We start from the raw sequence: 25631 nt of genomic DNA, 5'->3' as shown, positions 1-25631 counted from the left end.
GTGGAGACAGGTAGAGTAATTCGGTCAGAGAAACACAATAGGATAGAGGGACAGCAAGGACACAGCAGTTGAAGTTTGTGATCACGAATGTAGGGAACTCAATCTCCTCTACTGTGTGTGTAATTTTCACCACCAGTTCTTGGCTGCTCAGAGGCAGACTTGACACAGAGAAAGTAAATGATTGGGTTCATTCAAAGTTGAAATTTTGCTAAATAACTGCCATTCAAAGAGAGACAAGAAAGAGAGTTTAGGGTTTTGTTAAGAAAGTTGCTGACGGTGGTGATGGTTTCACGGGTGTATACTTATCCCCAAGCTTGACGAGTTGTATACATTAAATATGTACAGCTTTTTACATGTCAATCATACTTCAATGAAGTGGTTTAAAAAATAAATGCCTTAAAAAAAGAAAGGTACTGAATTGGTTTACTGTGGAATCTAAACTAGGTAGGAAAGGAAGTGAAGAAAGGAGAGAATCAATCTACTGGGAATAACTAGATGCTTCAGTGACCTAGACTTGCCAATAGAGTTGAAGAACAGCAGGGATAGAAGCAATGCAATGGCAAAGTTGGGAAAACAAGCTGTGGTAAAAGAGCAGACTTCTTGCTTAATAGGGTGGTGAAATGAGACTGTTTCTATCCCTGAAGAACCATAATATCAAGCATATCCCATAAGTATTCCTGTGTTCCACTTACACAGGATTTACAAAGGAAGTGACAAAAAAACAGTTTTAGACTCAAACTTAGTGTTGAAAATGAGAAGGCTGAGAGATAGTCTACCTTTGGAGAAAGTTGGAATATTTTCCCAAACTCCCTGTAGCCTGTACTACCAAGGAGAAGGGAAAGGAAGAGCCTCCCACTTACCTCAAGATGGTGAGATAGATACTGAGATACCACTACTTGGGGAGCTTGAGAATCTGTCCCCTAGACTTAGACGAGGTCAGTGGATTAGTGTTCGACACACTCTTGAAGAATCTGAAAGTGGAAGGTCGTGGCTGAATCTCCTCACCTAATGGAGTTTCAGCTGCACTTTCACTGCCAACAGGGCAGAGGTACCTGTTTCCATGTAACAGATGTAGGGAACATATGGAAGGGGTGGTATTTGGGGTCATTTGAAAAGCAACTTTCCCCAAGAGGGCTTGACAGGGCTAGTTGACCTCAGCATAAAGAGACTGGGTGGACCATCACATGCTGAAACCATAGTGTGTCATAAGCAAGCAAGTGGAAGAGATGCATTAGCTACATAGGAGGAGCAGCAATCTGATGTTCCTCTTGGGATGATACGACTCTCTGAAGGATCCATGAAAGCGCCCACCAAATGGAGTCATTTTGAACAGCCATCATGCCTAGAAAGTACTAATGTCATATCTTAGCTCTATCAGTCAAATAAGACCTCTGCTAATCCTTACCTCTCCTCCCCTGATCCTGTTCATCCCCTGGCACTCCTAATACGGAGGGTTAGAAACAGACTAGCAAGTGGTGGAAGGATTTGGAGCTAGAAGAGAGAGAAAAAGCCAAACCCACAAACCTCCTTCCAACTACGGGCTTTTAAGCAGGCGTGATCTAGGGGAGAAGAGAAGATTTAACTTTAAATGAAGTTGGGACTTCTGTTATTAAATGGAGTACTATTGCTTTCAATTACTGAAGTGAGTTTCCTTTTTTTTCCTACTAAACATGACCAAAAGACTATTTATTAAGTGAAGTGACCAGGAAAGTTATAGATTCTGCCCCACATTTCACCCCAGGGATAGCAAAAATCAGATCAACAGAATGTGTTTCTATGGGCCATGGGTGAGAGAGGGAATGAAGTTGCTTTTGGCTTGTACTCTAGTAAGTCGTATTCATAAACAAAACACATTTAAAATCGTGACTTCCCAGATGGAGCCATTTGAGGTTGTGATGCTGTCCAGGGTGTAACTATGTGAGAGGGTGACTGAGGTAGAGATGAGTTGAAGGTCTCTGGAAATTAGATAAAAAATTCTGTGAGGCCGGTATATTTGAAGGGTTATTCTTGAACATGTTATAGTTATCCTGATGCTGACAGGATTTGGAGGATGGAGGAATGTTGCATGCCAGATGCAAATGACTTCAATGGGTGACCAAGAGATCAGAATATCATGTTCAAAAGAATGGGGAGAGGGGCCGGCCTGGTGGTGTAGTGGTTTACTTCACATGCTCTGCTTCTGCAGCCCGGGGTTTGCAGGTTCATGTCCTGGGTGCAGACCTACACACTGCTTATCAAGCCATGCTGTGGCAGGCATCCCACATATAAAGTAGAGGAAGATGGGCACAGATGTTAGCCCAGGGACAATCTTCCTCAGCAAAAAGAGAAGGATTGGCAACAGATGTTAGCTCAGGGCTAGTCTTCCTCACCAAAAAAATAAAAAAACGAATGGGGAGAGAAAGAAATACCCAAATTACATGAGCCTTAAAGAAAAATGAATTTGTTTTCATATGAGTAGAGGATCAATGTTCTGTAAGTGATAATGGGTTGCAAGGAGGACACTGACTCCATCTCTCAATGCTGAAGAATATGGGGTTGAAAACATCCAATTTCAGAAGAAGTAGTATCCTCTGGGGATCATCAGTTAAGGTACCAAGGTAGGGAAACACCCTAAAAAGAGGTTGAGGGACTCACTGACCATACACCAACAATTCACTAGAAAAAGAGTTGAAAGACTTGTGAGTGGTTGTGAGAAGAGAAGAGGGGAAGAGTTGTTTCGGGAATAAGAAAGAAAGATGAGCAAATGAATGAAATTATGCTTGTAAAATAATTTCACTATTTCAGGTTAAATTTTTGTGTGTATGTGAAGAAGATCAGCCCTGAGCTAACATCTATTGCTAATCCTCCTCCTTTTTTTCCCTTTTTCTCCCCAAAGCCCCAGTAGATAGTTGTATGTCATGGTTGCACATCCTTCTAGTTGCTTCAGATTAAATATTTTCATTGTTACATTTCTATTGATGGAAAGATAAATGCTGTATTATTAGGCTGCCATAACAAAATACCATAGACTGGGTGGCTTAAACAACAGGAATTTGTTTCTCACAGTTCTGGAGACTGGAAATCCAAGACAAAAGTGCCAGCAGGATCAGTGTCTGGTGAGGACTCTCTCCTTGGGTTTCAGACAGCTGCCTTCTTGCTGTGTTCTGACACAGTGGAGAGAGAGAGATCAAGCTCTTTGGTGTCTCCCCTTATAAGAGCACTAATCCCATCAGACCAGGACCTCACCATCATGATCTCCTCTAATCCTAGTTACCTCCCAAAGGGCCCATCTCCAAATACCATAACATTGGGGGTTCGGGCTTCAACACATGAATTTGAGGGCGACACAACATTCAGTCTATAACAAATGCTATTACTGCTTGTCATGAACACAAACAGAGATGTTCTCATATTACATTTTCTTGTTGAACAGAATTCAGGCACCGAAACCAAATATCGAACAAAGAAGGACCACATGATGTGTAAACTTATGTGCTTGTGCATTGCTTACTCTTCCACCATTGGAGGACTGACAACGATCACTGGTACCTCCACCAACTTGATCTTCAGTGAGCATTTCAATGTGTAAGTAACATTATTGGATTGATGATTTAATAAATGCACAACACGCAACTTATAAGAATTATTCTCATCTGAATCAGAGAATCCAAGGGCAAAGATGCTATACTGAGTTAACTCTCCTTGTTCCCCATCAGGACATCCATAGGTCTAGAGACCTTCCCTTCTACTGAGAGTTAAATACGTAGGACAGAGTGAATTAATAGATGCCTACAGATTCCCCAGGTCAGCTCAGAAGAGAAAACCCCAGGCTGACAGCTCTAATCAAATAGGGAAGACATTTTTCATTACAAATAATACTGCAAATGATAGATAGGTAAAAAGAACAGGGATTATAAGCATGGAATAATTTATGTAGGGTGTAAAGACTGGCATTTGAACTTAAATGATGAGTAGTGAACAGAGGTGCTAATTTCAGAAGGCTTGGCTTTGGAATTCAAAAAGATTTGAAGGATGAGCAATTACAAGAAATGGCAGTAATAAAGTATCCTAAGGACAGATGTATGACTCTAAATATAAGTTTGGAACTGTGGTGTCAGCCATTGCAGAAAATGGGGAATCTGTGAATACAGTCAGAGCACTTGGGTTAAAAATTTCACAGTTTTCACCTTGTGAATTTGAAATAAAAAAATACATTACTCTCCCAAGACTTAACTTGTTCATGTCTAAAATAGTCACAGTTCATATGATTATTATGAGAATTAAATGAAGAAAACTATGTAAAAATACTTAGCACCATGTAAGAACTATTGAAACAGTAGTTTGAAAGTCCATGCTTTTATGTGAGAGCTCAAACTGATTCTACAGCCAAGGCATATTTTCAACTAATAGCAAAGAAAATTGTCAGAGTTCCAGGAAGGTATGCAGCATTGAGAATGCCCTGGACTAGGATTTAGTTTCTTTTCACAGAAAAATTAGGGTTCAGAGGCTGGAAAGCTATACCTTACAAAGCAGATTCACAGACTCCAGGAAATTTTAAAAATTATTTGCAAGATGTTGTGCATGCATAGCTTTTCCAAGAAATCCAAGACTCAAAAAATGTCACTCTTCATTCTAGAAAGAACAAGAACTTGTGTACAAAGAACACTGGTATAGCAGTTTAGGGATGATATAACACAGACCTCCATGTGTGCTTACTATTTCTATGAGTACACATCCATTATGTATACTCCGACAGCTAACAGGAAAGAACCTTTAAAAGCCATTGGTTTATAAGTGGGAGACTTCTGAAATTCACAGTGCCAGAGAGTATTTATCCAACGTATCCCCTAATTCAATACAGGAAATATACTTGATCCCTTTTTGAAAGCTAGACTTCTATCCTTTCGCACGAATTGCCCAAAGAAAGAGATTCCACATCGTACTCCTCTCTCTAAATCTCTTTTTCTAAAATTTAGACCAAATTTTTATTGTTTCATCCTTGGTGTTAGAGAACTGCTGGTGTCCACCATTCCCATGAAATTATTTGATATTGTCAAAGTAATCCACATCAATTTGCCCTTGACCTTGGTGTTCTTGCACAAAGTATCAACCACATTTTCTTTCTTTTATTTAGCTGTTCCCTTGACTCTTTGAATGCATTAATCCATTTACAATGACAGATTGAGAGCATTGTAGCACTTTGAGCAAAATGTTTCAGTAACTATTTTCTCTAATTGTCTAATCTTCTAATTCTCCTAGTCATGGGAATTTGGCCAAAATACTCGTTAAATATGGAAAATGCTTAAAATGTAGTTGAAATTTAGTGATTTTCTTCCTTCAAAAGATTGTTTTAACATTAGGAATTATATGCAAACTGGAAAAACACTCAAAGTATACCCTCTTAATAGAAAACACTGGAATAGAAGGGGGAAAACAACCTTAAGTGAAAAATATAATTGATATTATTAAACAAGCTAGATATTTAATAAACTTTTTCTTAAATTATGGCTCTAAAACATACAACAGTATCCTAAAGCAACAATGGAACAAAATGCATTCGATTTCATTGGAAAAAGTTCCAATGAACTTCAGTTAAAACTGCAGGAAAAAAAAAAAAGATTTATATTCTTTGTCCAGATGTTTGGAGCTAGAAAGAAATTGCCCTTTATTTTCAAATCCACTACAATAATGCCACTTTTTCCTCTTGACACTGCTTGCCATCTTTTTGAGCAATACCAATAATCATTTTGTACAGTTTCACTTTGAGTCTCACCCAGCAACAAAGGGTGCATGAAACCTGAGAGTCAATGATTTCCCATCATTGGTGTTTAGAGAAATGTGTCATCTTACAAATAAACAATGGGAAAAAGAGATTGGATTACACATTTCAAAGCCTTCTATCTATCTATCTATCTATCTATCTATCTATCTATCTATCTATCTCATATATATAAAATATGTATATATATGCAATGTCTCTTGTTCTCTTTTTTTATACAAAGAAAATGAGAACAATGAATTCTGAGAAAGCTAAATTTTATTCAGTGCAAATAAAAACAGACCTTCATTCATTCACTCGGTCAATCAACAAACATTTGTCGAGAACTGACAATGTGCAAGGCAGTGTTTTGAATTCTTTTGGAGAATGCAAAAAATAAAACCTGCCAGGAGGAAGATTCCATCTGGTTGCCTAGACAAAACATACATATGTGAAAACCATTAAAACTTTAAAAACATTTTTTTTTTGACATATAGGGAGAAAGTGAAGTGACATGTATTGAGCCCTTACCAGATAATTTACATACATTATAGCATGCACATATCCTATATATCCTTGCTGTGGAAATGGTATATAATGGCGATTGAAAGCATAGGCTCTGGGATTGAAATGTCTGTGTTCAAATCCCAACTCTTCTGTTACAAACTAGGTGAACTTGACAAATTATCTCTTTAAGCTTGTTACCTTGCCAGAAAAATGAGGACAATAATAAGATGTCTCTCTTAGAGAGTTGTTTAGAGTTTTACATACAATAACTAGGACTTCAAAAAGTGCCTAGCACAGTGCATGCACTCAACAAATGTTGGTTATTATTCTTATTAGAGTTGAGAAAGTTGAGATTCAGCTTAGCAGATTGAGGACCAAACCAAGATCAGTCAGACCCCAAAGACTGTCTCCCTAAAAAATTACCTCCCTAGAAACGTAATTGAACATGCATCCTAAAGGAGGACTGTAGCTGTGTGCAGCACCCCTTGATCGCTAGAGAAAACTTGTCCATACAACGTGATCCAATCTTAAAAGAGATAAACATCATGATTATGGAGAAAATGAATGCAAATAATTCATAAATCAAAACACAAGTCTGTAACTGGTTTTTTAGAGAGAGAGTAAAATAGTGTGCATGTTTTTGCACAGTTTAGAATAGCAGTGTGCAGACTGATTGGTGTTCCAAGAGTCTGGGGACAGGAGACCAATTAGGAGTCTATCACCCGAGTGCTGACGAACGATGAGGGGCAGAACTAGGCTAGTGGTGACGTGATAGGAAGATACTACACAGACAGTCAGAAGGCAGTGAGTAATTAAGTGTGAGGATTTAAGAGTAAGAGGGGGTTAGGGAAAGTCTGGGAATTTTTGCCAATATGACTGGATAGATAGCGATGCCATGAACTTCTAGAGAAGACATGGCCGGTTCATAGGAGAAATTAATAAATTTGATTTTGAACATATGGAAATGGCCTGCTAAGAGCCTATCCACAAGGAGACTTTCAGCAGGCACTTGCAAATGCATTGTTCAAGTTTTTATAAATTTGGGGGCTATATATATAAACACAGAAATTAAAATCTTGAGTGGAGAAGTCACAGAGATATGCGAGGTTTGGGGGAAAAAAAGAGAGAGAACATTGATTGGCTTAGAGTCAAGTGGAAGCTAAATGGAGTTAGAAACAAGAGTAGAAACATTAGTCTCAGAAAAGAAGGACATATCCTCCTGAGTGATAATGAGAGGGAAGAATAGAACAAGGGAAGACAGGGAAATTTCAGATTATGTATACAACTCCCTCATCTCACAGATAAGGAACCAAGGCTCAGAGAACTTAAGTGACGATCACTAGTCAATGGAGGAAGTTCCAGGTGTAGGCAAGTGGCCTGGTGCATTTTCCACTTGGCAGCTTCATTGCCCCGCAGGCCATATGTGAAGGTGCCGTGTTAGCAGAATTCTAAAAAAGCAAGTTTGCTGCCAGTAACAAATAAGAACTACATTGGTATTCACATTCATGTGTTGCATTTTCTTTTTATAAAATATAAACATGCGTATATAAGAAGTATTACCAGAAATAGTTGCCAAGCTGAATATTTGGCTACTGAGACTGAACCATTCTCTTGTTGTCATGAGCTGATGGATAGCTTGAAAGGTGATTTTCAGAATAATACTAACAAGACTAAGCAAGACTAACGATATCTAACTCAACTATAAGGTATGAAATTTCTTGCATTCTTAATCTTTGAATCTAGTACCCCTGGCACCTAAATTCTAACTCCTCTGAGATTAATTCACCATTAGCCTGACTAATCCTTGGAATAGGGCATTCAGGAAATATCCTTTATTTCATTTACCTCTTATTACAAAATTACAGATTCTTTAGATTTTTATTGGCTCTTCCATTAGGTAAATTCTGCTTGATCAATGCTCCCTACCTGACCCTTGTCCCCTACTGCTCCACTGATGTATTCTCCCAGTCATCACCCAATCTCCTCCTGTCCTAGCACTATCGTTAATAAATACCACCCTGTAATTAACTCATTTCTTCTTACTCAGGTTCATGAAAGACCCACCAATTCTGTCAACTTCTTTTTCTACTTGTGTGGTTGCTATATCATTTGAAACTCTATTCAGTTTCTCCTAAAGTGCCATTCTCATCTCCTCTTATCATAAACTATATTCACATTTTATAAACTTATCCACACACATGCACAGCACCACCCCTGATGATATCAAGCTTGTAAAGGCAGTATGAGTCGTAGTCTTATCTTCTTTTAGCCCACAAGGGGCACAGGTAGGTGATCAATGAACATTGGTTGAGATGAACTGTACGAAGACATAAATGAAATGCTGTCTGCTCTTGGAAATGATCTAAGTAACTAAATAATCTTTTGATATTCGAATAAAGTTATTAAGGAAAATATTATGAGGGACAATTACTGCTTTCATAGCAGAATAGTTTTGATACATCAATATCATTTAATGAATACAACAGCTATGAGTTAAATATGAAAAGCAAATCTACCAGAGTCAGCATGGACGATTATCACAAGTAAAATTTCATAGCTTGCTGATTATCAAAGTATATTATTCAGCTTGTGGGTGTCAGCTGTGAAATACGTGGGTATACAGAGCAGCTTGGAAGGAAGTTGTATTATCAAAGATTAGCACAGTCACTGTCACTAATTATGTGTTAAATAATAACTACTATAGGTTCATAAACCAAAAAGTGGTAAAAGAAATGTGTTAATAGGTGCCCTAAATTCAAAGCCCACATCCGTAACCTCTCTTCTTGACTAATTACAGAGGGAGAAGGTAAACTACTTACTTAGCAATAGCCACCTTCAAGCGTTACTACATTTCCCCCTGCAGTATGTATTTCTCAGAAATAATTCCTCCGGTAAATACTAAAGAAGAAATCTGGATTTTGCAGTTTGGACTCAGACTTTGCTTCAGATTTCAATTTTGTCATACATTAGCTTAACTTCTGTGAACATCAGTTTCTTTATCTGTAAAATGAGGGCAATATTAGAACTTATAACGTTACTGTGAGGATTAAATGGCATAATGCCTATGCGGCTCTTAGCAGAGAGCCTGGTACATAGAAAATTGTCAATAATGCTAGTCATTGTTGTTGCTGCTGCTTCTACTTTTGCTATTGCTGTTCGAAATCTAAGCCTGGCTCATAAATGACACGTAGTTAATATTTGAAATGAAACTTCTGGAAATACACAAATACAAAACTGAAAAGTGGCTTTGACTCAGAAATAATCGAAACAGTCATTAATCGAAAGGACGATAATCAGCATGGACGCTAGCTTATAGTGTTCTTACTGGCAAAATGTGTTACAAGACCGTAAATTTCCACAGCTACATCCATTCTTTCAAAGCATTTCTGTGTATTTATTTACTATTCAAGTTATTCGTCATTTTGTACTTGGGCATAAGAACTGCAACATCAGTATCTTCCTGATCACGCATCAACACACATGTTTGTTTTAGGTCAACTCATTAACAGGGCAGTCATTCCTGTAGTGTTCTAAAATGTCCTTAAAACAAAACGTTTGTACTCTAGTTTATGATATTTTGCAATATATATGGAATTTTCTCTTTTCATCCGGGAGCTGGAGTTGAGGACACTGTGCTTTAACGAAAAGAGGTTGTGTTTTAAACACTCCTCTTGGGTTAAAAATCGAGCTTGGCTGCACAATCTGTGACCTTGAGCAATCCACTTAACCTTCTGAGACTCAGTGCCTTCCCGTGTAAAATGGAAATATAATGCTTTCCTCGCAGGATTTTTGTTGGAATTCAATGTACTCAGCTCATCTGTTCATTCCTACACTTCTGCTTGGCCTCTAAAACCTAGAGTGCCCCCAGGGGGCATTTCCTCTTCCTCTTATCTGCATTTCCTCCTGAAATTATACACTCATTTCCATGGTTTATAATCCCACCTATATGTAGGTAACTACCAATTTTATATCTCTAACCTGCCCTCTCCTCTCAACTCCAGACTCATTTATCTAAGTGCCTATCCAACAGGGCCACTTGGAAAACTAAGGGAATCTCAGACTAACACGCCCACGACAGCATTCTTAGTGCACCACTCCCTTACGCTTCTGCCAACCTGTTTTCCCCTCAGACTTCATTTCAATAAATGGCACCTTTTCCTCATTTCCCACATTTATCCCAATATACTTAAAATCTATTGCCTTCTCTTCATCTTCATTGCCACCAATCTAATTTAAGCTAAAATCTACTCTATTCCCTATTCTACTCTACCGTACTCCTCTGCAAAACTTCTTTTGTCTTCTAATAGATTCCCCTGTGTTTTTGTCTTCTCTTGATTTGTTATAAATTACCATCAATTTAGTGGCTTAAAACAGCACAAATTTATTATCTCATAATTTCTGTGGGTCAGGAGTCTAGGCACAGGTTATCTAGGTCCTTTGCTCAGGGTCTCACTAGGCTGAAATCAAGGTGACAGCAGGGCCTGAAATCTCCACCGAAGCTCAGGGCCCTATTCCAAACTCATTCAGGTTGTTGGCAGAATTTGGTTCCCTGAGGTTGAATTACTGGGGTGCCCGTTTAATTTCTGACTATTGGCGTGGGATCACTCTCAGTCCCTAGAGGCTTCCCCTAGATCCTTGCCATGTAGCCCCTTCCTTTGACAACATGGAAGCTTACTTCTTTAGGCCAGCAGGAAAGTCTCTCTCTTAAGGGCTCACCTGATTAAGTCAGGTCCACCCAAGATGATCTCCCTTTTGATTAAGTCAAAGTCAATTGATAGGGACCTTGATTACCTCTGCAAAATCCTTTCAACATTTGCCGTAAAGGAACCTAATCACAGGAATGAAATCTCATCATATTCACAAATTCTATCCACACAGAAAGGGAGAGGATTACACAAGGCATTTGTACCTGAGACAGGAATCTTGGGGGTCATCTTGGAGCTCTGCCTGCCACATCCTGGCTTCCACTCTTGTTGTCTTCAATCTTGAGAATCCACCTAGCTAACATGTTTTACATAAATCACAAATTTACGTAGACTTTAAATTAGATCACATCACTAACTTTACTATGTTCCAATTACTCCTAATTGCCTTTGTACTAAAATCCAAATTCCTTCTGATGGCCTACAAGGTTTTATATATGATGTGACTCCTATTGGTTACTTCTTGGACTCTATTTCATGTCACTATAACCTTAGGTCATTGCCATTTAGATCTCATCTCAAATATCACCTTCCTTGACCACACTATGTAAAATTTCTCCCTCCCCTAATAACTTTCAATTACATTTTTCTGTTTTATTTCCTGATTCATTATATGCTTACCTGTTTATTGCCTGTGTTCCCTGCTTAAAAGTAAACTTTATGAGAGCCTAGACTACACCCATCTAATTCATCGCTATATCCCTAATAGCTAGAAAAGTACCTGGCATGTGGTAGATACTCAAAACACAGTGTTAAGTGAAAGAAAAGGTTTCTATTAGAGTTGAATGTACTCAGCATAGTTCATGATGTAAGAAATCTTTATTTGCCTTAGGCAGATACTTGCAGTCATTTCACTTATAAGGTATAAGAAAGTGGAAAAAGGAACACCACAGTGAAACTAATCCCTTACTTAGAGTTTGCCATTCGTTTCATTAGCATTCAAAATGTTCACTCGAAGTATAAGTCTAAAGGTTATGATCATGGAGGCCATAGTGCTGTGTTGTTTATATACTTCTTACTACTGAAGAAAAAAATAAAAACAAAATGAAAAAACAGAGGTTAGCTTTTCAAGGCTGTCATTTTCCTAAATGACAAAAATTCTGAAAAGCCTCTCTTCAGTCGAACAAACCTTAGAAGATTCTCTGTAGTGGGTGGGGAGAACAATGCAGCCTGATTTCGAGATATGAGCCACAGATGGTGAAAAACGAAATTGGTTTTGAACCTAATCCAAGTAGCATTTCTAAATGTCTTTAGGCTGAACGGACTAACATAGGTCATTGACCTGTAATCCAAGTCTGATAAATTGATGGGAAATAAGCTTAAGCCTTTTCCTCTTATTTTATTTTCCAACTGAAGACAACAGACATGTCTTTTTAACTGAGCAATTCTCAATAGAACCTCATGGACATGATAACAAATGTTATCATGGGCATTTTTCCATTCGTCAATTCTATATATTCCTAGCATTTCTTATCTATCATTTGTCACTTTCTAATTGCATAAATATGTAAGCTAATCCTTGGAACACTTCAAGGTAGGTAAAAATCACCCTCAAGTTGCTAATGATAACTTTAGGGCCCAGGCAAATCAGGAATTTTCATAAACTCGAAGAAAATTACAGAAAATATTAAAAATCTAGAATTTGAAAACTTGTTGTTTTTTTGTTTTTTTTTTGTCTTTTCATTACTTAGGAATCATCCTAAAACAGAAGAAGGAATGCTATAAAATACATAAATTTGGCTTATTTTGATGCATAGCACATGGAACCTTTCATATATTTACATGACCTTTTTTAAATGGCAAAATACAGATGTGACTCAATAGAACAAGAATTGAAAATCTATCACTTCTATAAAGTTCTCTATATTTAGTAATTTCAAAAAAAGTAAAAATATGTTAACAGTGTTTTTATTATTTCTATATATTTTCTGTACTTTCCAGATTTCCAATTCTGTCTTTGCGTTACTGCATCAAGAAAAAAAATTAAAGACAACTGTTTCTCAAATTTCCTGGGTTTTTTTCCCTATTGTCACAAAATAGATAACTTTATGGGACTTGTTTGGAATTTACACTACACTTCGAGACAATGAATTTGAGTTCGTAGAAAGAAATTGTACTTGTATCTGATCCTTTTTTGTTGCTATTGCTTTGTGATTATGTAAGCTAAAAATATGAAGATACTAGCAGAAATACAGGAAAAGTTGATGTTTTCCAAGGAACTTTTAATTATTTTTATCTGGCCCAGATTTATTCCATTTGACTGAGCCCCAAAGTACTGTCTAATTCTAGGAAGGAAGGGCTAGCATATGCCTGATAAGATGGTTGCATTGTTTTCGGGCAGAAGAAACCTAGAAAAACAGCTATGAAAGACAAGATGGGCTGGATCAGAATCCCTTCATGGGTGCCTGGGATGCCAGCTACCAGTGTGAAATGGTCACAGAATTCAGTTCTGTTAAGTTAATCTTCATCTGTTCCTAAGTCTACTTATTTGTCTTTCCTCACTCATATACTGATGATTTGCATACTAACAACAAAACATACACATAGAAAACTAACTACTATACGTAGTGGTGAGTACATCCCACATCTTCCTTCTTCGCTGGTAGTGCAGGAAAGTTGTGAACTGGTGCTTCCCAATGACCATCAGAAAGGGTGCCACTTGTACTTCTTCCGTGAACACTTTTCCATATTTTTGCACAGACGCTACCCTGATTGTCAGTGCATCAACTTTGGATCATGGTTTATCTTCACCTTCCCGGCTGCTGTTATTATTCTACTCTTGTCCTGGATCTGGCTTCAGTGGCTTTTCTTAGGATTCAAGTAAGTAAATACTTCATGTTAATCAGATAAACAAAGGTGTCTTGGTTCCAAGTTCTTAGCTCCTCACCCAATGTTCTTTGAACTATTTCACGCATGTTGCATTTCTGCGTTTCACTTCCCCACAAAACTGACACCTAAGAAGACATCTTTTAAGGGTAAGCTAGAATATCATCTAAGCAATGTTGGCTGCGGAAGACAGTTTGTAGAAAGCAAGTCTATCTTGGTTTCCTTTGAATCTTAAGCCAATAAGGTATTGATACACCCAAAGGGCATAAGGAGCTCACTATGATGAGGACCCTGCCGAAATTGTTAAGTGGAATTTTAAGAAGTTTTGCCCGTCCTCTTGGTTTAATGTGGAGATTTCCTCAGGTTATCGAGTTACTTTAAACTGTAACACGCTTCATCCTAGCATGTAAATTGATACGTCCGGGGCCAGCCCCATGGCCTAGCAGTTAAGTGCGCGGGCTCTGCTGCTGGCGGCCCTGGGTTCGGATCCCCGGCGCGCAACGACGCACCGCTTGTCAGGCCATGCAGTGGCGGCATCCCACATAAAGTGGAGGAAGATAGGCACAGATGTTAGCTCAGGGCCAGTCTTCCTCAGCAAAAAGTGGAGGATTGACAGTGGATGTTAGCTCAGGGCTGATCTTCCTCACAAAAAAAAAAAAAAATTGATAAGTCCTTGAAAAAATAAAATAAAAGTAGGAGAGTATTCTCTGTGGAAAGAATATTGGATTAGGAATCGGGAGACCAGGGATAAAGTTGTGGCTTCTCACTTGCCAGATGAGTAATCTTTGTGAGACCTAATCCATTCTCAGTCTCAGTGACTTCAACTGTAAAATAATAGAATTTAACTAGCAGATCATTCAGATCTCTTCCAAAGCTATAATTCTAACAGGTATGGGCCCAAGTTGAACACGTAGAAGTCAAGGTAAGAAACACTGATCAATGAAGAGCTGCTGAAGTGTCAAACATATGTATTCAAGGCAAGTTTGCAAATATAACCTTGGCTGGGACTGAAGCTGGTGGTTCACAAGTACCAGCGAGTTACATCACTTAAATGATAGCCAGCATTTAAAATTATGCAGGGATCCACAGCAGAATCTAAAATGCAGCATTATGTATTCAACACAAATAACAATACTCCAGAAAGAAAGGGGCAAATGCTGTCTATCAAACCTTCGGGATTTTCCCCTGAAAAACAAAACAATTCAAATCATTTTTATAGGGTTTTATTTAAATAATTTCAAGGACCTATGACTAAAACAGCATGTTATCCACCAAGCAGGTGAGACTCCAGTCAGCTATTTGTACTTCCTTTGAAAAGCAAAACACTGAGATCAGGTGTTATTCCAAGCCTGTGCCCAAATGGTCCAAGCCTCATCATATAAGGACTATATTCTTCCCTCCCCATTCCTCTTCCTGGTTTTTCTCCAGAATTGCCACAGTTTTGTTAGCAGTGGGGAGATGGTACTGATGATTTTTTTAAATATATATTTGTCCAGATTGTGGGAGCAGTGTGTGGCCGTCCTCCTGCTGAAGCAAATGTGTGGAATGTCACTGACTTCAGCAGGTGGGCATCAGTGGGAAGAGGCCGGCTGCATACTAAGTGCCCCTTCCTGGAAATCCAAGCCTTTGGGGGTCTATTCAATAGTACAGGCAGCAATGCGGGATACAGGTTTCCCCACACCAGTGGAGAAAGCATCCAGTCACAGACCCACAGCTGTTTCTTCTTTGTTTTTTCATATAATGACTTTATAAAGTATGTATGCAACCATTGTCATTATTTTGAGATGGCCCACCACTTAAAAAGGAGAAATTAAGAAGATAAAGGGCAGATGTATTGAAATGAGTTTTCTACGAGGAAAAAAATCCTGTGAGGTACACTCGTTAGGCGAAGTCCATAAATCATGATCAGTGGCATGTTTCAACAGTCCCCTTGCTGTCCACTATTGGTTAGACACTGCATAGCTTCATGCTCCAGCTAATTTTTCAGGGTCCTTTAAAGTCTGCCTGGGTGTTCACCTTCAGAGGCTTTAGATTGACAAACAGAAATTATCAGCCACTCCTCTGGCAGGCTACCATACATTCTGATTAGTGTGCTGGCTGTTAACACAGTTAACTCACCCATTATAAATGACCCCAACCTATTTGGGAAGAGAAGCTCATCTGTCAGTGCCACCGAACTTAGTTAAATGACGAGGTTGATGCATTGTCATCTGCTTCATCCGTTCCTTTGTGAAGGCATTAACCTTCATTTGTAGCAAAGCCAGTGTGGCTTTGGCTTAACTATTTATTGTCCCCAACCGAACTGACAAAGTACATATACAGTCCACTGGGTGGAAAATAGTCTCTAAGGAGACTCATCTTTTCCTTTAACTCTACTTTTCTAGTCTACAGATGATTCTCAAAGTGGTCCATGAATTAATTTTTTATAATAGTAGTGTTTGTATTGTGATGAGGGGTAAAATTTCAAGACTGGCGCTAGTCAGTAACTTAACTGAGACTATAAAAATTAAATATTACCTCACCTATTTTAAATGCAACAACATCCACCTAATTATGATGAGTGGTTGGAGTGTGTGCAGGAGAGTGTATGAATGTGTAGGATGGATGACTTCAGAATAGAGGAAACTCTGCTCCTTCAAAGGGAATAACAGTCCAGACAAATTTGGGTGGCTGAGTTACAGAAAAAATAAATAAAATGTATCTTTGTGTGATAGCCACCCTCACACCACCTCAGTCTTCCTATTTACTCTCTCATAAATAGCCATATTTACCCCAGCAATTTTACAGAAGAAAATGCCCCTGCTTTCTTTTTTGTTTTTAACTGCTTTATTGAGGTATGATTGACATACGAAAAGCTGTAGATAAATGTATACAAAACTTGATGTGTTTGGAGATAAGTGTATCCCTGAAACCATTGTCAATACCAATGCCATAAACTTATCCATCACCTCCAAAAGTTTTCTCCCACCCTCTTTATTTGTTTATTTATGTAATAAGAACACAACTAAGATCTATCCTCTTAGCAAATTTTTAAGTATACAATACAGTATTGTTAATCATAGGCTCTATTTTGTACAGTATATCTCCAGAACTTTGCATAACTGAAACTTTGTACCCCTTGGCCAACACTTCCCCATTTTCCCCTTCCCCAGGCCCTGGCAACCACAATTTTACCCTCTGCTTCTATGTGTTTGACTATTTTAGATTCCACATATAAGTGAGATCATGCAGTATTTGTTTATCTCTGTCTGGCTTATTCACTTAACATGATGTCCTCCAGGTCCATCCATGTTGTCACAAATGGCAGGATTTCCTTCTTCTTGAAGCCTGAATAATATTCCATTTTATGTATATATACCACTTTTTCTTTACCTACTTGTCCATCGATGGCCATTTGAGTTGTTTCCATATCTCGGTTGTTATGAATAATGCTGCAATGAACATGTGAGTGCAGATATCTCTTCTAGATCCAGATTTCAATTCCTTCGGATATACAGTCAGAAGTGCTTTCCATATCTACACATAACGTGATCTAACTGAGCTGCTCATAGACGTTCCAAGAGATAGTCCCTAAGAATCTAACCAATTTCCCATTTGTTTCTTCTTCTGGAGGGATTTTTTTTTTTTTTATCTAGGTCGAGAACAGCGCTTCACAAAACTGTTCAAGGTTTTGAAGACCCTGGACTTCAGGACAGAAAAATTAGTTATAGGAGAAAAGGGTCACTAAAATCAGCAGCTAAAGGAAACAGAGACTGGCAGTTACTGTTGGAAATGAGTTGGAAAATTATCTAGTGGATGGTATTAGGACATAAGGGGTGGAAAAACTTGAAGAAAAATGTAATAGAGTTGGTTTAGTTCTGAGAACAGACCTAGTTTGTACTCTGTCCATGATCGGTGTATGTGACTTCCTGCCCTAGTATATAACTTGAGCTGATATTTTGTGCATATTGATGGATCTGACAACCGACCATCACATAAACTTGACAAAGGTACTATTGAGTTGATGAGTCAATTATTTACTGCATATGCCAGTGTTTAGAGATTCTGAGCCAAAGAAAACATCTATGACACTGCCCCTGCCCTCAAATAATTTGTTATCTAACTAAAGAGATAAAATTTATACATGTGCAACTATTAACAATCAAGATATACAATATGTGTATTAAAGTATATACAATCAGGTATATAATAAAGTGTTAAATTAGAGATGAGTGGAACATGGCAAAATTCTAATGGCGCAAAAGGACTTGGAAAAGGAAGAGATCAGTGGAAGATGTTGTGGAAAATATGGAACAGAATTAAGCATTGAAAATTGAGCAAATCAGGCAAAAACAGAAAAAAGAGGAGAGGACATTCAAAGAAGGAGATGGACGTATAGGCAAAAAGCTCGGATTTCTGTTATTATCAGGGAGATTCATATTTTCATGTTTTATGAAACTTCCACACAAATATCTTCTATAAAGGGAGAATCCTTTGGCTAACATGTTTAATTATTCTTTTCAGTTTTAAGGAGATGTTCAAGTGCGGCAAGACCAAAACAGTCAGACAAAAAGCTTGTGCTGACGTGATTAAACAAGAATACCAAAAACTTGGGCCAATAAGGTAAGATTCACACACACACACACATGCAAACACACACATACACACACAGATATATGCTGCTTATACTGCAAGTATTTGTTTAAATGCAAATAAGCACACAATTATCTGTAATGTATTTATTTATAACACTTGATAAGGGCCTTGAATGTTCTAACCTTTGTGAATATAACTCAACATGAGAAAATACATATCTCATCTAACTAAAATTTACCAGGTAGATTGACAAGAAGCTGAAAGACCCACAGAAGAGTAAAGTCCTTTTCTAACCTCACTGATTCTCTCGATTTGCGGTATCGACACATCCGGGTTTTACAGTGGTTACCAGTCTGCTAAGATTACTCCTGACAGTAGCTCAGGGAGTTTCTACAAATGTCCTAAGAAAATAAATGAAAGGATTGGAATTTTCCCACAGGTATCAAGAAATTGTGACCTTGGTCCTCTTCATTTTAATGGCCCTGCTATGGTTTAGCAGAGATCCCGGGTTCGTTTCTGGTTGGTCTGTTCTCTTTTCAGAGTAAGTGTTACACATTATGTTTATCCTTCCTGTTTTATACTTTGCCTTTCTCCTAAATGGTTTCTATAACTCATAGATTGTATGAGATTTTTTTTCTTCCTTTCCATTCAAAAGATTTTTTAATTCCAATCTTTCCAGGAAAAAAAATTGATAAGGAATGAAATCTAAGGTAGGGTTGCAGAGAAGATAACCAAACTACCCTGTAACTAGAAATCAGGCTCCTTTAGATGAAGCTATTTCCATCTTTACAAAATTAGACATATACCCTACAGGAAAGCCAGATTCTCTGGTGGTTGAGAGTATAGACTGTGGGGCCACGTGGCCTGGATTCTGTTCCTAGCTCTTCCATTTACTTTGGGCAAGTCATTTATCTCTCAGTTTCCTCATCAGTAAAATGGAGCTAATAATAGCACTTATAATAGTGCTGCCCTTCTCCCTATAGGAAGTGCAATAATAAATGTTTATTCTGTGAAATAAATGCCACTCAATGCTTTTTCATAACCTAATGTGAATTCATATTCTATGATTTTTGCCATCTTAATTTTTTTTTTTACTTTTATCGAGGATTATTTATTTGGTTCAATCACTTGTCTTTTTCTCTATTTATGTCTATTTTGCATTAGTTCACTATGAATCCATTCCTGCCCCTATTTTATAGATAAGGAATTCCTGAATAAGTAATAAGACTGATTTTATAAACAAGTGTTAGAAGCTGAGTCAGGGCTGGCCTGGTGGTGTAGCAGTTAAGTTCGTGCCCTCCGCTTCAGCAGCCCAGGATTCACAGGTTCGGATCCTGGGCATGGACCTATGTACCACTTATCAAGCCATGCTGTGGCAGGCATCCCACATATAAGGTAGAGGAAGATGGGCACGGATGTTAGCCCAGGGCCAACCTTCCTCAGCAAAAAGAGAAGGATTGGCAACAGACGTTAACGCAGGGCTGATCTTCCTCACCAAAAAAAAAAAGCTGGGTCAGAGTTAATTTTATCTTTCAGTGTCTTATATACCAGCAGTCATTGCTGAGTCATGGGAAGTGAGGGGGAAGATTGTAGCATAATTTTCTAAATTAAGGACCATCCTACATGTCAATATAAATACTTTGGTTTTGAGATTTGTGTTCCAAATCTCTCTCTCACTGAAGTCGTCTGCTTCCTAAATTCAGCAGATCTCTGATTTGGGCTTCCTGTCTCACATCCTCCAGCAAGAATCCATGTATTTTGGGGCAGAAACCAAAATTGTTTGGGTGAAATGGACTCTGCCCACACCGAATAAAGAAATTCCTTTCCTCGAATCAGAGCCTTCTGGTTATATAAGCATTGCTAACATTTTTTAAAGGTGCAAAGTCTGTGTGCAAATTCCTAGTGAGCACACAAGTGTAGCAATGTAATGTGGTAGCATGTTTCAAAGGATCAGCTTCAGCTTAATATACTTTTTCTTGCTTTTAGGAGTGAAACTTTTCATTTTAAGAAGTCTAGACAGAAGGCGGCATTCAATTATTCAAAGCAAGCTATTAAAAACAAACTCTTGTTTAATAGTTTGATTAGTGCTTTGTAGTTTTGTGACAGGACCTACACCAACATAAAAAATAATTCTTCCTCCTTTTTATAAATGCTAAAATTGCCAAAGAAAATAAAATTTGTATAAGCTTCATATTTTGTAATACCGAGACAACCTAACAGTTCAAAATAAACTAAAAATAAAATTAACTAATAATAATAGTTTTAAAAGTCTTTTGAAAGAAATCATTTCAATATTTATGGCTTGATTTTATTTAATGTATATATTCTGTAGAATATATTGTAATGTAGAGGTTTTAAGCATTTAGAATTTCCAAAGCTAGACTGATGTATCAAGATTTATAGCTACCACCTAATGTTTTCATTCCATCTGTTTGAACCTGGACTGAATTCAGTGTGTCTTTTCACATAAAACAAAATCAGATTACATGATGCCTAACCTAATTTGGCAAAAATTCATCCAAAAACTATAACTGAAAAAAAGGAAATAGGGAACAATAAAATAATGTGTTGGTTAAGTTTGTTGAATAAATTACACAAAGATAGCTTTTTACTCAACAAAGAAATAAAGAAAATTTATATTTAGGGAAAACAGATTGCTTTATAAAATTGTCAGATTGAATAAAATAATGCATTTCCTTGATTATTTAGATTGTTCAAGTAAATTACAGGAGCAGAGAGCTTCTACGTTTGTAGGCATTACCGAGCTACATAGTAGCAAAATAATCTTTAGGGTGTACATATTTCTTCTTAGACTACAAAGATTCACTAGTTAATATGCTGACTTTTAAAACTGAATTTTAATTATTTATGCTTGGTTCGTTCATATCTGGTCTCCAGCTGCTTCTTGACTTCTGAGGCTTCCGTAAATCTATCTTACTTGCTGGAATGGTCTGGTGATTCTAAGATCCCATCTGTTCCTAAATCACTCTTAATTCGTACAATGATCATTTATGAGCATCTCATAAGCCATTCTAACAATTAATATTCTTGATTCAGTTTCACAGGGTGCAAAGTATTAAATGGGTTGATTTTAGTTGTATGATATGGCTAGGGCCTATCATCACAGAAGCAGATGTTGCATCTTAGAAAAATAGAACAATTCCTTTTCACAATTTACAGAAGAGTTTTAGAGTACTCTAGAAACATCCATGCCTTGACATAATTCAAAAGTAGGATGTTATAAAACAATTATATGGGGCTTTGCCTAGTTTAGCAATTGTTTCAACCTAAATTCTCTGCCCATATGATTAAAAGAAATAATTCAAAGAAGAAATTGTTTACCAGATCTGTAAACTTTACCTAAAAGAGAGTTTACCACACTGGCCTAGTATGTCAACACGTGTAGACACAGTTTTGAAATTAAGAAGACATATCTGGAAACAATGGGAGCATGCTCTGAGATTTTTGGTTCCACTAAGTTATATCATTTAGTTAGAACTTCATAGATTTTAGAGCAGATTATCCAGAATAAATAACCTATACGTATACTTATGTGTTATTAGCATAATCAATTGGTTTTTAGTTCATGCAAATTCTAGATGGGCTTTTGTAACACACACATTTGTTCTTTTTCAGATATCTTGGTTATGTTACAGATTCAACTGTTGCCTTGCTTGTAGGACTCCTATTCTTTCTTATCCCAGCTAAGAGATTGACTAAAACTACACCTACAGGAGAAATTGGTTGAGTATTATTTATAATTCTGAATGAATTTGACAGCAGAGCAAAAATTACGAAATTCCATTGGTTTGAGTTAGCACTTAGAACAGAAGGAATGGACTCACTGACACAACCCCAGCTTAGCATGCCCTGTTTGCACTCCACAACTACTATTCAGCCAGCACACATCATCCACCTACAAGAGGGATCATCTGACTATGCAGAAGTGAGAAGTAGATTTCTTTATGCACCATGGTTAGGATTTTGCTCCAAGTGATGCTGCTTGGGCTGTGATATGTCCACTTCCCCTGCCACAATCATATTTAATTTTACTATTGACAAAGATAGGAATGAGAACATGGAAGTCATTACTTTGTGATGACCCCTTGGTAATAAATGCTGAGGGTCTAAAACGTTGAGGAGTTTCAAGGAAAAGAGTGTTTATAACCTTATATAGTAGTCCTGGAAAACATGCATATCAACCCCACACTAGTTATAACGTAGTGTCACGATTGAAAGAAAAGGTATTCAGTGGGGGCATTCATTGTTTTTATACCATACGGACAAAGAAGCATGTCTGTTTACATGAGCATACTCCTCCTTCCCCTGACGTGCACACACATTCTTAAACACAGGATTCATCCACGCCTATGCTTTATACTAACATAGCATGTTTTGGGTAGTCAGATTCTTATGTTATCAGTGTGGGAGAAATGATTTAAAATTGTTTTAACATAGCCTAGTAGAGTAGAATTGTGTTTTTTGTTGTTGTTGGTTTTTCTTTTTTTCTTCTTTTTTTACTGGGATGGAACTGGGATTTATGGCTGGCTCACCTGACTCCTTGAGTCAGAGTAGATAAACGACGGAGTCAGATTTCTAGGACATGATATGTGTAAAGAGCAAAGCGTAGAAATAAATGCCTTTTGTTCTTCACTGGAGACTAGAACATCTCCAACTGTGTTATCAAGAGATGTTGCAATTCAGAGCACTGATTCCTAGGAGACCCTGAGGATTCCGACCATTGCAGTAAAAGCCCTGAGGCCTGGCAGTGGCAAGTATTGAGGAACCAATGCTTGGCTTAACTTCCCTGGCTCCCACATCTGAATCCCCCTCAGAAAAGCCTTGGCTCTACCCACCATTCTCCCTCTTCTCATTCTTCAACCCTGTCCTCCTTAATAAATTCATTCACACTAGATTTTAAAATGATGTACAAAACATAATATATTAAATTTTAAATGAGAGGTACATTTCAGAGATGTGTGCATTTTAACAGGATATCTGGCCTTAATTCAAGTAAGAAATACAAACATTTCAGTCAGCAGTGAGGGTAGGTTTGGTTTAGGTTTGAGTGAAGGAGGCTTAATAGTAACCTTAAAATCTCACCATATAGAAGGCTGCCCATTACACACAAATGTTATATGGACGTAATGTGTTCATGGATGACCTTATTTCTCGACAAATCAATGAAGCCATCAGGACCCAAGCATCAAAAGAAATCTTTGTGATAACTGCTTTATCAGCATTTTAAGGGTCTCATGAATGATACCTAAATTATTGAATCTGAACTTGGAATTATTTTAAACTAGAATCCTGATGCATCTATCATGACCCTCCTCATGATTTGCAAAAATAATACAATATTCAAATAAATATTAGTGAATGATAATTATAACTCTATACTGATGCTGTTAGAACTAATGGAATGTTACAGACATTTTGCATAGCAAAGAATAGTATAGTCCAATGCACTGTGTTAGCGTAATAGGCAAAGATTTTAGTGGAATGAATGAATGAATGAATAGCATTATAAATTACAGTGTTATAATTTATCTAAATTTGTTCTATAATACGATCCAAAGGATTTTTCTGAGTTATAGCATTTTTTCCTTTTTTATAATATAATGTTCCTCCTAGGCCAGGTGGAGATTATTTAAAGTCCAGATCAAGTCCCCTCTCTAAAAACAAGATAGGAATATTAAAAACTTCCTGTGAGATGGCTATTTAGTATAATTTTTTAAAAACATGTCATATTATCATATTTTAAGCAATGTGTTAACTGTAGGACTTTTGTTTTCCAGTTGCTTTTGATTACTCTCCACTGATTACTTGGAAGGAATTCCAGTCATTCATGCCCTGGGATATAGCGATACTTGTTGGTGGAGGCTTTGCCTTGGCAGATGGCTGTGAGGTAATACTCTGTGTTTAAGCTTTTTAAGAATTAGCTAGACTGTTCAAAAGAAGAACACAGAGACATTCAAGCTTTTGGCATATTCAACCTCATCATCTCATTTTAATGATGTAGAATTCAATAGCCATGCAGTAAGTGTTCCACACAAAGTTCAAAGTTCAAGAATTTTTACAGGCTATAAGCATAAACCATTATTTTCTGTGACATCCCAGTGTGTCAAAAGAAATAAAGCAAAGAAGGTTAGAATTCTTAATCCATGAAATAGTATTAGAAGACTAGCTTAGTAAGAAAAAAACTTATGTGAAAATCATATGTACAGTGACTCCTAGTAAAACAGATTTTTTTTTTTTGTTTATACCTTTACCTTATGTCATGATGAATTTGGGTAGCTCTCAGAGTTCTCTTCAATATATCCTGGTCCTAATGCTGTCAAGAAAGGAGAATGAGAAATAATAATAGCATTAAAGGTAATTAATACATGTTTATTGAATGAAGTCGCGAGAAAATTTCACATAACCGTGTCTAATATTGTATTATGTCTAATTTTAGGGAGAAATAAAACCGCCATGAGGAATCAAGTTGGCTATTTCTTTGGCCTATCTATCCAGTTGATATAAAGTAGAAGTCTGGGGAAGACTTTGTCCCTTGAAATTGCCCTGGTCTTTGAAGGGCTGCTGGAAGCAAAGCACCTTCTCCAAAAAGTCCATGAAAATCCTTTACTGTTTGAATAGTTAAAAACCTCTTATTTCTGGATTTCATAGCCTTCTGTGAAACACTCAAAGCTCAAGGGTATTCCATTTCCCTACTCAGTCATCAAATTTAAAAGGATGGTGAGGGAGGTGTTGTGTCCAGGCTTTTAGCTTATGGGAAGTTAAATTTTTACACTTCTCAAGACGAGTAACTATCTGTTCTGTTCTTTTCTTGATAACCTATAGGGAGACTGTTTTTTGCTTCTGATTTTATTGTCAATTTTTCTGTATGGTATTTAGATACTGAGGTTTCAGCAATAGGATTTAGTAATAGGTGAAAGTTTTAGAAATTGTCTCAATTCTGAGTGCCACTTACAAGTCATTTTAGGTCTAGATTTGGCTTGTCTTACAGAGTGCTCAAATATAAATGATAGAAATATAAGACAAATGCACTTTTCTACTAGTTCAGCATTAATGAGATCTGGTTTCTCAGAATAACTAACTTCCATTCCTATGTCTGCTAATTTGAATTGTGAGGAAATCAGAATCAGCAATTCCGGCATGGATGTGAACTTTGTTCATCTCTCCTTCCCAGAATATCTGTATGGATTGGATCCTAGAAGCTCAAAGTGGTTTTAAAAGCTTTGGCCAGACCCTACAGTAACAAAATCTAAGGAAATGAAAAG

At 37.4% G+C, this 25631-nt stretch overlaps 1 protein-coding gene across 1 annotated transcript in view; it reads left to right on the top strand.

Moving 5' to 3' along the window:
- SLC13A1 (solute carrier family 13 member 1) overlaps positions 1-25631 on the top strand; it is an 85079-nt gene that overhangs the window by 52078 nt on the left and 7370 nt on the right. Inside the window, exons 7-12 of the mRNA XM_004418744.3 lie at positions 3413-3564; positions 13648-13767; positions 18277-18375; positions 18788-18889; positions 21985-22091; positions 24147-24256. Coding sequence (XP_004418801.1) covers positions 3413-3564; positions 13648-13767; positions 18277-18375; positions 18788-18889; positions 21985-22091; positions 24147-24256 — 690 coding nt within the window. The remainder of the gene's footprint in view (positions 1-3412; positions 3565-13647; positions 13768-18276; positions 18376-18787; positions 18890-21984; positions 22092-24146; positions 24257-25631) is intronic.

The sequence above is a fragment of the Ceratotherium simum genome, chromosome 1 (genome assembly GCF_057802395.1).
Source record: "Ceratotherium simum simum isolate JZ-2026a chromosome 1, ASM5780239v1, whole genome shotgun sequence".
Classification (NCBI taxonomy): domain Eukaryota; kingdom Metazoa; phylum Chordata; class Mammalia; order Perissodactyla; family Rhinocerotidae; genus Ceratotherium; species Ceratotherium simum.
The sequence above is the reverse complement of the archived record's forward strand: the minus strand, read 5'-3'. Positions and strand labels throughout refer to the sequence as shown.